At 44.8% G+C, this 17,292-nt stretch overlaps 1 protein-coding gene across 1 annotated transcript in view; it reads right to left on the bottom strand.

The window, feature by feature from the left end:
* LOC137537065 (uncharacterized) overlaps positions 1–17,292 on the bottom strand; it is a 338,736-nt gene that overhangs the window by 116,549 nt on the left and 204,895 nt on the right. Inside the window, exons 27-32 of the mRNA XM_068259210.1 lie at positions 14,415–14,515; positions 14,123–14,290; positions 13,917–13,995; positions 13,611–13,708; positions 12,101–12,464; positions 4,653–5,827 (exon numbers count right to left, since the gene is read on the bottom strand). Coding sequence (XP_068115311.1) covers positions 4,653–5,827; positions 12,101–12,464; positions 13,611–13,708; positions 13,917–13,995; positions 14,123–14,290; positions 14,415–14,515 — 1,985 coding nt within the window. The remainder of the gene's footprint in view (positions 1–4,652; positions 5,828–12,100; positions 12,465–13,610; positions 13,709–13,916; positions 13,996–14,122; positions 14,291–14,414; positions 14,516–17,292) is intronic.

The following is a 17,292-nucleotide window of genomic DNA, read 5'->3' as shown; positions in this document are numbered from 1 at the left end:
CTCAGAGGGAGGTATCCGCCAAACATCAAAACAAGAAAAGGCTTACCAGCTCCCAACAACACACATTATAAGGTTGTAAAATGGCTCAGGTCACAGATAACGTCCAGGGAACATCAGACGTCGTGAAGATCCAGTGGACATCCGTATGGAGGTAAAGTTTCAGGAATTTATATAGGAAAACAAAAGCGGCAATATCTAAGCGTAACCCGTTTACTTAGATAAATTTCTTTAAAAGGCAGTAGATATAAAAACAATAACTCACATACGGGGCATATAAACAGGGAACCCCGAAAGATTAGCGCGCATGTAATGGTCAATCGTAGATCAATAGACAATGGTGCCGCCTGTTACCTTCCCGACTGGTTTCGCAGTCTTGCGTCATCAGGGGATGCTTGGCGGATACCTACCTCTGAGCATTTGATATATTGTGGTGAAGAATTTATCATTCCCTACATATAATGACTTTCTAAAGCACATGCGCAGTACAAAAAAACACGATAATACAAATTTATAAGGTAAGAGATCACCATAAACTGTCCCATTGGTCATCTATACTGTATATCTAAAACACAGTTGTAATTATGCACGGCATGGACTCAGTCACTGCGTACGCATAACTGACACAGCTGTACTTGCGCATGCAGCAGCTTTGTCCTGCAGAATGGGAGTTTTCTCTTCCACCCTTTGGTTGTTTTCATAGCCAGAAATATGTCAGCAGCTTACATTACAATTCTGGTAATTCCTTCAGTCATCCTCAGTCAATGCATACTGCGCATACACATTACAGCCACACCCGCGCCCCTACCGCGATCCCATTGCTGGGGGTGTTCTATGCCTAGGTAGGGCCAGCATACCAGCAGATATCCCTCCTACCTGTGGGAGGACTGTTGCATTGCATTTCAATTTTAACAGTACCTTTTCACTGAGTTTTTGAGGCTTTTTCAATTGCAAACTTCTGCAAGGATGAAAATGAAAAATTATCTCCTAGGAGAAAACGTAGGAGAAAGTTATTTAAATAAGAGCCGATACGGTTGATGCACAAAACATTGGTAATACTAAAGTGCACAAATAATACCTTTACTTCCGTCTGCAGTACCAGATGTAACGCTATAAGCTTGACTCGGGGTACTTGAGTAATATGATCGTTGCTATGGTAACACGCGTTACTAACAGTGATGCTCATCAGTAACACACACTACCGTAGCGACGGTCACACTAGCGAGTCACGCCAATAGCGTACTACAGTACTGCAGGTGGAAGTGAAGGAAATATTGCTGTGAGCTGTGTGTGCCCCGCAGTATTACCAATGTTTTGTGCATCAACCCTACTGACTGCGAATTTGAGTTTGAGGCAAGTTACAGAGCTAGTTAATTACTTCCAGATTTTAGGGTCTAAAAGCGGTGCAATGTTCTCACAAGCTTTTAGACCCTAAAAGCAGCAAAAAAATCTTAGTACCGCTAGCTAGACCTGCCTGTTACTCATCTCCCCTGGATCCAGCACTGCAATTCTCCCTACGTCCACCGGGTGGCACTCTACCCATATAATGAGATTGCGAGCCTCCAAGAACCAGAAGAAGAATGGCTGCCAGCATCTGGATCCCAGGGGATGCGCACAGGCTCTGCATATGCCTCCCGGGGGCTACCCTAAGTCAGGCTCGGGATTACCGCTCTGAGCTAACTTGGGGTTACAGCTAAGGAGATTAATATAGTGTGCATTAAGGACAGTGAGTTGACAGAAACTCTTACCAATGGTATGAATAACACAAAGTATTAAAACTTCAGAGCTTTATTACAACATGTAGGTCATAAACCACATACAAGGATAAACATACAGTTGCCATGGTTTCCAGAAACTTTATATAACATTTCTTCATCCAGCTTCCAGTCCAGGGAAGAGTGATGGATGATGGGAGATTTCTCCCAGCATGACCTGTCATGTCCAGACATCCATCACATCCATATAGCAGCAGCTGGCTCTGATACCATGGAATGTTGTCACAATAATTTTATATACATTTTCTACACAATTTATTGCAAACAAATGGAAGTTATCAGTTTAAAAATGTGGAACAAGGTGTACAGCCCGCTTTTAAAGAGGCCCTGTAGTGACATATAGGAGAATGCAGAAAATTATTCAGGATACCCACTTACTCGCTACCCTCAGGATTTCCCAAAGTCTGGCTTCTAGTGTGTCGCCACCCCCCTAGCACAAGGTAGACCCGGGAAGTAGTTTAAACTTTATTTTGTACAAAATAATCATTTTAAAAACCCACTAATCTAAAAAAAAAAAAAAAAAAAGCCAATCATTTGCCAATAAAAATTGGATGTGTGTACCAAGAGACACTAAAGCGGAAAAAAAAAAATGATGATATAATGAATTGGTCGTGTACTACGGATAATTACTAGAACATTAGTAGCAAAGAAAATATTCTCATATTTTTATTTTTTATTTTCAGTTATATCGTTATATCGTTTTTATATATCGTTTTTATAACAATGCATCATTCTCTAATATTTGTAGTTTACACACTACTCAGCATTCTAAATGATTTTACAGAGCAGGCCAGAGAACTGTGCTCTGCAGGAAATAAAACAACAGTGCAAGACACTTGAGACAATAAGCTTCAGAAACTCAATGGCTCTTTTGCATAGATAACAACTGGAGTTTCTTAACTCTTCCTGTAATGGAAACAATATTAGTCTTATGTCTCTGCTCCTAATGTTTTATTTCTTAGCTGTACTACACATACAAATCATTATATCATCATTTTTTTCTGCTTCAGTGTCTCTTTAACTGATCGCCAATCTGGTGACTTGGTCAGCATTTCCTTTATATCATTAAATGTATAATGAATAAAATTGTTTTGTAAAACATGTTGTCCATTTTGCAGAACAAAACAGGAAAGTAGTTGATGCATCAATGCATAGATCCGTATCTCCTCCTCACTGACCTCCAGCTGCCAGCTCTACTCCCAGACATCACAACCCCCTTCAGTCCTAAGGCTAGAATGGCTGCTCCTAGCTGCAGTCACCCCTCCCTTAGCACTGATACACCATCTACGCTGTCAGTCTTTAGTAGGGAAGTGTAGCTTCAGACCAATGGGGAATTGTGAGAAAACGCGGAAAAGCCACCGCCAATACTCAAGGTGAGGCGGCTGACTCCGCGTTCAACATGCCAGCTGGCGCGCAGTCGGAGCACAGAGAAACCGCCGCAAGCTCTAACAACAGGGCGGCGGATTCCGCGTCCAATGCGGCAAGTTGGTCGCATAGGCCTGCTCCTCTCTGTAATGCGGAATGCGGAGAAAGCGCCGCACGCACAGATAGCGGTGCGGCGGATTCCGCATCCAACACGGCAGAAACATTACAACGCTTGACTGGTGTGGCTGGGACTGATAGTCCACATTGGTTTAGGAGGACGCGCGCGCGCGCAGAGAGGTAGGGCCTTTATGGCAGTCAGAAGGGGGTCAGCTGACCAAGCCGGTCAGCTGACAATTCCAGCAACCTTCATTGGTCCAGCACTTAGGGGAGGCGCTGGAGAGCGCCAGTGTATATATACTGGGTGCTGGTCATTCATCTGGTGTCTGGCGTTGCGATCACTACGTGGTAGCACTCAGACCTTGTCAGTATCTGTGTTCTTTAGATCGGTTTCCAAGGTGTTGATGGCCAAGGATCTCACACCTTAGTCTAGGAAATCTGTTATTATTTGTATTATACTCTAGTTCAGTTTCCAAGGTGTTGATGGCCAAGGAACTCACACCTTAGTTCAGGAATTCAGTACCATCTGTATTATTGTTATATTCTAGTCTAGTTCCTGGAGTGTGATAATCTTGGAGCTCACACTCAAGCTTAGGCATTGTTGATTATTTGTTATGACCTTCTGCTTTCCTGACCATTCTTCAGATCTCTGATTTTTTACCTTGTCTTTCTGATACTCTGTTGCTGAACTCGGCTAGTCTCTGGAATCTGCATCTGTCTCCTGTCTCTGTATCTGATCTGTCTATCTGCGCCGACCTGGCCTGTCCGACCTCGAGAACTATCTTCCCAGTTTGGAGATAGTTCACTTCCTGTCAGTGACACTGCACCATTGGTGTCACTCACGCTCTGTCCTTCCCACTGTCTCGGTCTGGCTCCGCCCCTTGGGGAGCACCAGACCTGTGGAAGGAATCTGATCCATAGCCGTTGCTCTTACTGTCTAGCACCTATCTTACAGGTGCTTTCCTCAAAGTATTACTGTTACACCAAACACTCTCATCTCTCAGGTGTCCAGAGGTTAGAAGATATATCTGATTATCGGTGATACTGCAGATCATCAATAATCGGGTATATTCTGCATTCTCGGTGATATTGCAGATCACCGGTAATCAGACCCTCTCTGTGTTACACCGATCGTTACAGGAATGAGCAGGTAGTATGTGATTGCTAAAGAAGATCTGGGGGATCTATGGAATGGTGCAGCAAGTCATTTCCTTCTCTGTTTAATTAAAACAGCAGTGTATTTTTCTTTTCACAAAACTATGTTGTGTTGAATAAATATATTTAAAAAAATGGTGCCCTATAGCAGTTCACATACTCTACAACCTGCGAAACACAGGAAAATGCATGTGCTGGCAATACCACAAAAATGCCCGCGCCAGCACCAGCGTTTCATGGAAATGAGAGGACTTGCTGGCCATTGTGAATAATCTGGTGCATCACAAGGCATCGCTTCTGAGGGAAGGTTTCCCCACACTCTGAACACGGGTATGGTCGCTCGCCGGTGTGAATCCTCTGGTGTGTGGCCAGGACGCTTTTCCGACTGAAACTTTTCCCACACTCTGAACATGAAAAGAGCAGCAGACCCGTGTGAATCGCCTGGTGTGCATCAAGGTCTCCTTTCCGACGGAAACACTTTCCACACTCTGAGCAAGGAAAAGGACGCTCCCCTGTGTGAGTCTTCCGGTGTCTATGAAGGTGAGCTTTCTGAATGAAGCTTTTTCCACAATCAGAACAGGAAAAAGCGCGTTCGCCTGTGTGATAGACCTGGTGTTTACGAAGTCCATCTTTACGAGTGAATCCTTTCCCGCACTCTGGACAAGAAAATGGAGGCATCTTCTGTTCATCGGGAAGCCCCGTATTCTGTTCCTCAAGAAGACTCTGATCCCCAAAATGCTCCATATTTTGTTCCTCAAGGTGCCCAGTTTTCTGTTCCTCTTCATACTCCTTCTCCTCCTCCAGAATCCTCTTTTTCTTCTTCTCAAGAATTTCCTTCTTCTGTTCCTCTATCGTCTTTTGCTCCTCAAGATGCCTTTTCTTGGGATTACACTTTTTCTGTTCCTTAGGATGCCCCATATTCTGCTCCTCATGATACCCCTTCTTCTGCTCCTCAGGATTCCTCTTGAGGTTGAGTTCCTCAACATTCTTCTGTTCCTTAGAATGCCCCATATTCTGCTCCTGAAGATGGTCCTTCTTCTGCTCCTCAGAATTCCTCTTGAGATTGAATTCAACATTTTTCTTTTCATTAGGATGTCCCTGCTCCTCCAGATTCTGCTTCTGCTCCTCAAGAGGTCCCATATTCAGTTCCTCAGGAATCCATTTCTGCTCCTGCAGATGCCCTTTCATCTGCTCCTCAGGAAGCCCTATGTTATGTTCCTCAGAAACCCCCTTCTTCTGCTCCTCAGGATGTCCCATGGTCTGTTTCTCATGCTTAGAACAACCCACTGACTTATCCACATGGTGAAGATTAGTAATGTTTCCTCCTGGAGAATGTTGTGTGATGTCATTACCTTCTAAATCATAAACTGGAAATAAAATAACAATTTCCTCTGAGGTGTTCCCGACATCATGTCCACCTATCAGGGGCCAAACAGAAAAGGGGTTAAAGTGCATTTATTTATTATGTTCTTTATTTGGTGGTCGTGTATATAAAAGGAACTACACACTATACAATACAGTGAACAAATAAGACATGAAAGGACCACTATTCCTAATCAATATTTGATCAATAAAGCAATCACTCACAGATCAAAGAGGGCACTCATTTTTACTAAACATTGTCTGGATTTGATGCTTTTATTAAAGTTACAGGACAACCACTGCAGAAATTGTAAAATTTAAAATACAAAGATATAAAATGCACTATAAATAACTTTTTTCCTATGTTGCTACAATGTTACAATAGGCAGTAAAAAGCTGACAGATTTGTCAGGTTTTGGACTAGTCCATCTCTTCATGGACGATTCTCAGTATTACTTTAATCTTTATAAAAGCATACCCTGGAAACAATCTATACAGAGCTATCAACCAGCATGCCTACTCATATGTGCACTATTTTGGTAGTTGGACTGAGCAACTGCTGTCCAGTAAGTGCTTTTGAAAATAAAGAATCCCCATGAGGGGATGGATTAGTCCAAAACATGACAGATCTATCAGATTTTTTTTCACTACCCACTGTAAGTGACAGTGACATAGAAAAAAAGGTAATTTAAAGTGAATTTTACTTGGGAAAATGTACCTGTGTTATGAAAGTAGTTTAAATTTACATTTTTTTCTAATTAGTTGTCCTTTAAATTTAATAAAAACATAAAGGCCAGAAAAAAATTTAGTAGAAAATTAGGCCATTCAGCAGTAGTGTGGGGGAGGGGGACTCCGCAGCATCAAATCGCCACCTACATAGCCAGCACCAAGCATTCATGTCAGAATCTGATCTAATGTTGAGTGGGACAAGATGGTAGAATATGAAAATGATGTACAGTATATTAAGGAAATATTCTTCATTTCCCTGATCCTCCTCCTTTTGTGTCCTACCTGATCATGCACCTCCATTACTGTGCACCCATGCTATGCATCTGAGTGAACTCGGCCTAATCTCCATGCTCCCCTCCAGTGACTGACTAAGCATTACCTTGTACTCATACTGTGCTGTGTGATCTGGTTTTTCTTGTATTCCTGTATTGTCATATTGCTGTATGTCACCCCTAAATATTGTCTGTAACCTAAAGTAATGTCCAGCGCTGCGTAATATGTTGGCGCTTTATAAATACAATAAATACAGTAAATAAATCTATTAGTAACATTATTAAACAATAACATTATTAAACAAAAACAGTCCACATGTTCACGCTAACAGTGACTATAAGTAGTGATAAGCAGAACATGCAAATTTTAACAAACCCAAAAAGAGAAAGGAATGCAGTCAAATATTGCTGCCCGTCACTTGGCCTGGAGCTGGTTAACTAACCAATAGTTAGATGCTCTGATTGACTAAACTTCTACCCCTAGGTCAACAGAAATGGATCATATGGGGTACAGTATCACCCCCCCCCTCATTTGTTGGTGCTATGATGTTATACTGAGGAATACAGATGGGCCTTTCATATGGTGTACAGTATCTCCTCCTCATTTGTTGCTACTATGATATACTGAGGAATGGAGATGGGCCTTTCATATGGTGTACAGTATCTCCTCCTTATTTGTTGCTACTATGATGCTATACTGAGGAATGGAGATGGGCCTTTCATGTGGTGTACAGTATCTCCTCCTCATTTGTTGGTACTATGATGTTATACTGAGGAATGGAGATGACCTATCATATGGTGTACAGTATCTCCTCCTCCTTTGTTGGTACTATGATGATATACTGAGGAATGGAGATGGGCCTTTCATATGGTGTACAGTATCTCCTCCTCATTTGTTAGTACTATGATGTTATACTGAGGAATGGATATGGACCGTTCATATGGTGTACAGTATCTCCTCCTCATTTGTTGGTACTATGATGTTATACTAAGGAATACAGATGGGCCTTTCATATGGTGTACAGTATCTCCTCCTCATTTGTTGGTGCTATGATGTAATACTGAGGAATGGAGATGGACCTTTCATATGGTGTACAGTATCTCCTCCTCATTTGTTGGCACTATGATGTTATACTGAGGAATGGAGATGGGCCTTTCATATGGTGTACAGTATCTCCTCCTCATTTGTTGGTGCTATGATGTAATACTGAGGAATGGAGATGGACCTTTCATATGGTGTACAGTATCTCCTCCTCATTTGTTGGTGCTATGATGTAATACTGAGGAATGGAGATGGACCTTTCATATGGTGTACAGTATCTCCTCCTCATTTGTTGGTACTATGATGTTATACTGAGGAATGGAGATAAGCCTTTCATATGGTGTACAGTATCTCCTCCTCATTTGTTGGTGCTATGATGTTATACTGAGGAATGGAGATGGACCTTTCACATGGTGTACAGTATCTCCTCCTCATTTGTTGGTGCTATGATGTTATACTGAGGAATGGAGATGGACCTTTCATATGGTGTACAGTATCTCCTCCTCATTTGTTGGTACTATGATGTTATACTGAGGAATGGAAATAAGCCTTTCATATGGTGTACAGTATCTCCTCCTCATTTGTTGGTACTATGATGTTATACTGAGGAATGGAGATGGACCTTTCATATGGTGTACAGTATTTCCTCCTCATTTGTTGGTACTATGATGTTATACTGAGGAATGGAGATGGACCTTTCATATGGTGTACAGTATCTCCTCCTCATTTGTTGGAGCTATGATGTTATGCTGAGAAATGGAGATGGACCTTTCATATGGTGTACAGTATCTCCTCCTCATTTGTTGGAGCTACCGCGTTTCCCCGAAAGTAGGACATCCCCTTAAAATAAAATCTATCCCATATTTCAAGCATGCTCGAAATATAAGACATACCCCTAAAATACGCCCCAGAGGCTGTGCAAGTCCCGTACATCTGCCCCCCCCCCTTCCCCCACCACCACTTTACCTCCTGCTGACCCCCTCCTCCTCCTCCAAAAAGTCGTATCCCTGCTCACCGCTGCCTGATGACACACCGGTAATTCAAACCGCAGGGCATCGGTAAACTGCTGATGATTCCCCCACCGCTACTTTATCGCCTGCTGGCCCTGTTCTCCATTGCCGCTATCATACTTCAAACTGCTGATCAGCGGTCAATTACGCCTAAGGCAGCTAGTGACACTGTAACAGCGCTTCCATGAACAGGAAGTGACATCTTTGTTTACTTCCTGCACACGGAAGTGCTGTTACAGTGTAACAAGCTGCCTTCACCACAGTTTACCACTGATCAGCGGTTTGAATTAGGACGGTGGGCAATAGAGAACGAGGCCAGCAGGAAATAAAGCAGCGGTGGCGGAAACAGCAGTTTACCTCTGTCCTGCGGTTTGAATTACTGATATGTCGGGCTGTGGAGAGCAGGGATGCGTCTTTATGGAGGAGGAGGGGGGTCATCAGGAGGTAAAATGGCAGTAGGGGAATGCGGATCTTGCTACCCTAACAATATATAAGACCTCCCCAAAAATAAGACCTAGCACATCTTTTGAAGGAAACACGGTATGATGATGTACACAATATCCCCTCCTCATTTGTTGGTGCTGTGATGTAATACTGAGGAATGGAGATAAGCCTTTCATATGGTGTACAGTATCTCCTTCTCATTTGTTGGTACTATGATGTTATACTGAGGAATCGAGATGGGCCTTTCATATGGTGTACAGTATCTCCTCCTCATTTGTTGGTGCTATGATGTTATACTGAGGAATGGAGATGGGCCTTTCATACGGTGTACAGTATCCCCTCCTCATTTGTTGGCTCTGTGATGTTATACTGAGGAATGGAGATAGGCCTTTCATATGGTGTACAGTATCTCCTTCTCATTTGTTGGTACTATGATGTTATACTGAGGAATGGAGATGGGCCTTTCATATGGTGCACAGTATCTCCTCCTCATTTGTTGGTGCTATGATGTTATACTGAGGAATGGAGATGGACCTTTCATATGGTGTGCAGTACCGCCTCCTCATTTGTTGGTGCTGTGATGTTATACTGAGGAATGGAGGTGGGCCTTTCATATGATGTACAGTATCTGCTCCTCATTTGTTGATGCTATGATGTTATACTGAGGAATGGAGGTGGGCCTTTCATATGGTGTACAGTATCTGCTCCTCATTTGTTGATGCTATGATGTTATACTGAGGAATGGAGGTGGGCCTTTCATATGGTGTACAGCAGGGGTGCCCACACTTTTTCGGCTCGCGAGCTACTTTTAAATTTGCCGAGGCCAGGAGATCTACCAACGTCTCAAATGCTAAGCACGCCCCCCCCCCCCCCCCCCCCCCCCCGCGTAGGTTAGCCAGGTATATGTGCCTGCAGCATAGGTTGCGTGCCCTCAGTGTAGGTTAGCCAGGTATATGGGCCCTCAGTGTAGGTTAGCCAGGTATATGGGCCCTCAGTGTAGGTTTGCCAGGTATAGGGGCCCCCAGTGTAGGTTAGCCAGGTATAGGGGCCCCCAGTGTAGGTTAGCCAGGTATAGGGGCCCCCAGTGTAGGTTAGCCAGGTATAGGGGCCCCCAGTGTAGGTTAGCCAGGTATAGGTGCCCCCAGTGTAGGTTAGCCAGGTATAGGGCCCCCCAGTGTAGGTAAGCCAGGTATAGGGCCCCCCAGTGTAGGTTAGTCAGGTATAGGGCCCCCCAGTGTAGGTTAGCCAGGTATAGGGCCCCCCAGTGTAGGTTAGCCAGGTATAGGTCCCTTCAGTGTAGGTTAGCCAGGTATATGGACCCCCCAGTGTAGGTTAGCCAGGTATAGGGCCCCCCAGTGTAGGTTAGCCAGGTATAGGGCCCCCCAGTGTAGGTTACCCAGGTATAGGGCCCCCCAGTGTAGGTTAGCCAGGTATAGGGCCCCCCAGTGTAGGTTAGCCAGGTATAGGGCCCCCCAGTGTAGGTTAGCCAGGTATAGGGCCCCCCAGTGTAGGTTAGCCAGGTATATGTACCTGCAGGCGGAGGAGAAGAGGCGGCGAGGAGAGACTCTGGCAGGCCAATGGGATGTAGGAGAGAAGCGGCGGCGAAGAGAGAGGCGGCGCGGCCGCTACGTCATGGCTGGGGGCGGCGCCGGGCACGTTACACACGCACATTACACAGGCTGCCCGCCGCCGCCCCCAGCCATGACGCAGCGGACGCGCCGCCTCTCTCCTCCCTCTCTCCTCGCCTGCATGCATTCTATTGGCCAGCGGCCAGTAGTTAAACACGAGCTGCTGGCCGCAACAAACATTAACGAGACGCGGCCAAGAGGCCGCGATCTACCAAGGAGGCGGTCGCGATCTACCGGTAGATCGCGATCGACCTATTGGGCAGCCCTGGTGTACAGTATCTCCCCCTCATTTGTTGGTACTATGATGTTATACTGAGTAATGAAGATGGGCCTTTCATATGGTGTACAGTATCCCCTCCTCATTTGTTAGTGCTATGATGTTATACTGAGGAATGGAGATGGGCCTCTCATATGGTGTACAGTATCTCCTCATTTGTTGGTACTATGATGTTATACTGAGGAATGGAGATGGGCCTTTCATATGGTGTACAGTATCTCCTCCTCATTTGTTGGTACTATGATGTTATACTGAGGAATGGAGATGGAACTTTCATTTGGTGTACAGTATCCCCTCCTCATTTGTTGGTACTATGATGTTATACTGAGGAATGGAGATGGACCTTTCATATGGTGTACAGTATCTCCTCCTCATTTGTTGGTGCTATGATGTTATACTGAGGAATGGAGATGGACCTTTCATATGATGTACAGTATCTCCTCACTTGTTGGTGCTATGATGTTATACTGAGGAATGGAGATGGACCTTTCATATGGTGTACAGTATCTCCTCCTCATTAGTTGGTATTGTGATGTTATACTGAGGAATGGAGATGGACCTTTCATATGGTGTACAGTATCTCCTCCTCATTTGTTGGTACTATGATGTTATACTGAGGAATGGAGATGGACCTTTCATATGGTGTACAGTATCTCCTCCTCATTTGTTGGTACTATGATGTTATACTGAGGAATGGAGATGGGCCTTTCATCTGGTGTACAGTATCTCCTGCTAAATTTGCTCTTAGAATGACTTTGCAATAATAAATGTAAAAAGGTTAATACTAATACTATCCTCCTATCTACATAGTACTTTTCACCGTCCTTCCCTCTTCATGGCACAGTAATGTTTTAAAAAATCCTTAATATTTGTAGGTTTCTTGGGGGAGGAACAGATCTGTGACTCTGTTTTGTGTTTACTACTTACCTACTTTGGGAACTAAAGAAGATTCTTCCTCTTTAACTGTCACAATCATTTGACTGTCCTCCATAGACTTATGATCAGGCCTCACATATCTCTCTTCTTCTTCTTCTTCTTTGATTGCCCTCATCATATTATCCTCCTTCATAGTCTGCTCATCACTCCTCACAAACATCTCTTCTTCTTCATTTTTAATTGTCATCGTGTCACCCTCCTCCATAGACTGCTGATCACTCCTCACATATGTCTCTTCTTTTTCCACTTTAATTGTCCTCATCATATCACCCTCCTCCATAGACTGCTGATGACCCCTCACATCCATTTTTTCTTCCTCCTCTGTAACTGCAATCTTCATAATCATTTCCCCACCCTTAAGCAACAACGAAAAAAATCTTTAGCATCTCAGCACTAAAATGGAGCAACACCGAATACTACAATTTCCAAAAGCAGTGGTTCTCAGACTGTTATCAGGTGAAGGCACCCTTGGTTACTTAGACATTTTTCAAGGCACCCCTTTGGCACACAGGAGGCTTGACAGCAGCTGTTCCTGTGCAGTGGCTGGATTCTTGCTAGAGCTCGGGGCACAGACACTGTATTAAGTCACATCTGAGCATGGCTGCTGCGGTGCTCACATGCCAGATATGCCATTGCTGTTAGGCAGCCCCTCTCTACAGTATAGTTAGCCAGATGTGCCCCCAGTATTAACCACTTGAGGACCGCAGTGTTAATCCCCTCCAGTGACCAGGCCATTTTTAGTTAAATAGGCCACTGCAGCTTTAAGGCCAAGCTGCAGGGCCGTACAACTCAGCACACAAGTGATTCCCCCCCCCCCTTTTTCTCCCCACCAATAGAGCTCTCTGTTGGTGGGAACTGATCGACTCCCACCCCCCCCCCCCCCCCCCCCGAGTTTTTTTTTTTTTTTTTTATAAATATTTATTTATATTATTTCTGATAAAATCCTGCTTTTTTTAAAAAAATTAACTTTATTACCCTCCCTCCCCCCGCCAGCCAATCAGTGCGATCGGCTGTGATAGGCTTCAGCTTATCACGGCGGATCGCTTCCCTGTGTCCCAGGGGGACAGCCGTGTCACACGGGTGTCCCCGTACAGCGCTGCTGCAGATCGCAGTGCTGTACAAAGCAATTAGAAGGCGGTTTCGCCGTCTAAGTCTCCCGAGCGGCAATCGCCGCTCGGAGACTGAAGGCGGGGCGGAGCTCCGCCCCCGAGCAGGAGAAGCGTGCGCAGCCTGCGCGCAATCTCCTGCTAGCCCCATAGACAGCCGTTCACGCTAATTGCCGTGGGGCAAGTAGTTAAACAACCCCTCCTCCCAAGTACAGATAGCCAGATGTTCCCCCAGTATTAGATAGCCCATTTTCTAGTATAGGTAGTCAGATATGTTGTGCTGTCGCGGCACATCTGAAATGTGCTCACAGCGCAGGAGGATGTGACGGCACCCACTTTGAGAAACACTGTCCTAAAGTATTTCATCTGACTAATAAAGCTTTGGTTCTACCTACCTGGTAATGATGGGGGATGGTGTGATCTTCCTGTGGACAATCTCGGTGATAAAGAGGACTTGTACATCTCTCTGGTGGGTTTCTGTTACTGGATCCATCTGTAGGAAACATACACACATACACACACACACACACACACACACACACACACACACACACACACACACACACACACACACACACACACACACACACACACACTGACTGAATACATAGTCACCATGTATTATCAGATGATGTGGAGGGGATCTAGGTGGACCCTCCGTACTGCTCTTTCCTTTACAAGAAATGAAAGTCTCCTCTTACCCGGTGATGTGAGGGGCGGCTGATTCTCCATCATGATGTCCTTGTAGAGGTCCTTGTGTCCTTGTAAATACTGCCACTCCTGCATGGGGAAAACAGCAACATCCTAACACCTTATAGGAACCTGGCACACAAAATAATACAATCACCATCGAGACACACTCCTTGTTGTTATTGTTAAATGTCCCTAATCTCCCAGCACTGCTCACCTTTCCTGTCAGCAGCTCCATCATCTTGCAGATGACCTCTAGAATCTTTTTGTAGTCTTTCTTGGATGTCAGGTAGTGAAGTGGAAGCACTGCGTTCGGGTATCGGCTATGGAGATGGCTGATGGGTGTATTTAGGTCAGCAGATGTCTTTTTTACGACTTCATAAACCTGTGTAAAATCAAACCGTTATAATGATTGTTGGATACTCTCCCAGAATTCACTTCTCATGTCATGTTAGTGTTTCAGTAAATGTGACAAGTGTGACATCACTCGCTCCCAGAATCCTCCTCACCTCTCCAGTCAGCAGGTAGATCACCTCCAGGGTCAGGTCTAATATTCTCTCAGCCACATGACTCCAGTCTTCATCCATCCTCAGCGATGTGGTCATGTGATCTGTGCAGAAAACGAAACATTACGTGCATTGCAGGTCTCTGACTACCCTTATTTTCTCTATTATTGCTTCCTGTTAGTCACCTGTTTCTGAACTACAAACTAGTTTAGTAGAACAGAAGAGATAACCCCAGTAAACACAATACACAGTTTTGAGCAATGATTTTATTTAGGGGGGAGGGAGTTCTGGAATGCCCATATCGCCTATAAGAAAATGGTAAGTATGACTCCACAGCGACCTCTAGTGCCCACTCACTTGCCCTTCCTACTAGTGATGGGTCGTTCACGAACGAGCCGGCTGTAAGAGCCGGCTCTTTGCTGTGAACGACAAGAGCCGGCTCTCAGTTTGGAAAGAGCCGATGCCTCAGCCGCCCCACACAGCTGGTGCTGAGGCATGCTGGTAGATGTAGTCCTTCTCTTGCAGCTTGTAGGAGTGTATGGGGCGGAGCAGAGCAGTAGCAGGAGGGATTGCCCCAGTCAGCGAAGCAGTCTGGAGTGGTCATGGAGACGGGGGCAGGGCTTTTCCTCCGATTCAGAGTGGTATTCGTAAGAGCCGGCTCTTTAATGGGAGCCGATTCAGAAGAGCCGATTCTCCGGGAAGAGCCGAAATTCCCATCACTACTTCCTACAGACTGACTGTGGGCATGGCTTCAGCTAGCAGAGCAACAGACTCTGTATGGCCATGTGACTGAAGGGGGATGGTTCAGGCCAACAGAGTGAACAAGCAGCTGGAGATTGTAAAGGAGAAGGTGAGTATCTATAAACTGGTGCACCAGATTTTTTTTTTATTAAGTAAAAACTTTTTAGGTATTTTTGAGGTACAATTAATTTGAAATAGTGTTCTAATAAACAAGTAAAAAAAATCTTGCCCCTGGATTTGGACTTCAAAGGATATCCAAAGCGATTAATAAAATCTTCTTCCAGCCCCTAGAAGTCACGTGTGTCCCTTGCCGCAGCTCCGGGATCCTGCTGGCAGCCTCTAACGATTGCTGACCCCAATGGGTCAGCGTCTTCTGTGCATGCAGGGGCGTGCGTACCCGTGCCGCATACAGAAGCACCCACATTATCGCATAGCTCCCAACTGTCCCTCTTTCGGAGGGACAGTCCCTCTTTGGAAGCCCTGTCCCTCTGTCCTCCTCATTTGTCCCTCTTTCTATGTAAATATATATATTTCTCTACTGAAAAATGTGTTTAATTGCATCTAAACTTTATTCCCATCTTTTAAATTAATATATCTCTTATTTTCAAATGTTAACATGAAGGAAAATGCACTAGGATAGAGTGGACCAGTGTGGTTTGAATTATAAAACAACATATTTTTCTTATGAAATCTGTATGGTATGAGTGAGTAGGAGTGTGCTGGGGGTGCGATCAGGGGTGTGGCAGGGGCATGGCTTAAGCTTCCCTCTTTCTCATCTCAAAAAGTTGGGAGGTATGTTATCAGGAGAGTACTGCACAGGCCCTGTATGTTCCCGTTGATGTGGGTGCGCTCTCGCCCTGGGCGGGTGCGTGCCCCCGCCTGCGCAGAAGACACTGACCCATTGGGGGTCAGCGATCCTTCAGAGGCTGCCAGCTGGACACCAGGAGCTGCGGCAAGGGACACACGTGACCTCTAGGGTTTGGAAGAAGCCCCAGGTAGGTAAAGATAGATTTTATTTATCGCCTCGGATATCCTTTAAGTAAGGGTTCACATTTGTGCGAAGAAAATGCCGCATAGTGCACATTTATCCCGCATGCAGAATTCACATCACATGCATACCAGCCCATTGCTGTTTGATTCAATGTCAATGCAAATCCGCATGCAGGGAAAGCGCATGCAATCTTTATATTTATGACCAGCCACCATCCATGTTATTCTATCTGTCATGAAGCTGATCACAACCATTGTCTGCTGCCTACACTGTCATGCAATCTCCCCATATTGTGAATCATGCCAGACTACACTGTAATGTTTCATCATTTAACATAAATAGACAATAAAAAACAGTACATGAGTACATTCAGGAAACAGAAAGTGCTCATTAACAGCCCTATTATGTCACAGCACAGCTCCATGCCCTGTCTTCTCTGTGTTTTTGCTACGGTAGTGTAAAATAATCATGTATTTACCTTCTTTGGTGCCAGTCCTAACAATGTCTCCCCTCTACTTCCGCCCACTTCATCTTTAACTTCCTGTCTCTGCGTCTCAATCACTTCCTATTGAGATCGCCACCTAGCGGAAAATAGGGAAACTGCATTCTGCACAGTATCTATTGTTGGACGTCAGGGAGTGAGGTGGTGGAGGTACTTTGATGGGGGATGGACCACTGAGACAGCTGAGGGCTGAAGCAACCTAAAAAAAAGACTTGGATACTCACCTAAGCAGAGGACAGGCACTGTGGATCGGTTACTTCCAGTCCTTTCTCCATCCTCTCATTCCACCGCTGTACCCCAATAGAAACTCTGCTTTCAAGTAGTTAAATCAATGGTTATACTTCTAAAATGCAGGATGTGATGTTAATTATTATGCAAGGCATGATCAGTTCTTTATTTTGTCCGCTTTTAGATCTGCAGATTCTTTACTACTTGATAATCCTGTGTAGATTCCTACTGTTTAAATCACTGGAGACCTCTAAAATCTCCTTTTCATGCAATAATGTTTTTCAATAACAGAAATATCACGTTATAGTTCATTAATGGCTGCAGTACCGGTATTCTCCACAAGATGGTGATGTCGCCTATACCAGTTGGAACGCACAGGCTGGAAAAAGTGGAACGCAGAGGGGGACTGGAACGCACAG

The sequence above is a fragment of the Hyperolius riggenbachi genome, chromosome 10 (genome assembly GCF_040937935.1).
Source record: "Hyperolius riggenbachi isolate aHypRig1 chromosome 10, aHypRig1.pri, whole genome shotgun sequence".
Taxonomy (NCBI): Eukaryota; Metazoa; Chordata; class Amphibia; order Anura; family Hyperoliidae; genus Hyperolius; species Hyperolius riggenbachi.
Note: the sequence above shows the minus strand (reverse complement) of the source record. Positions and strands in the feature narration are given on the sequence as shown.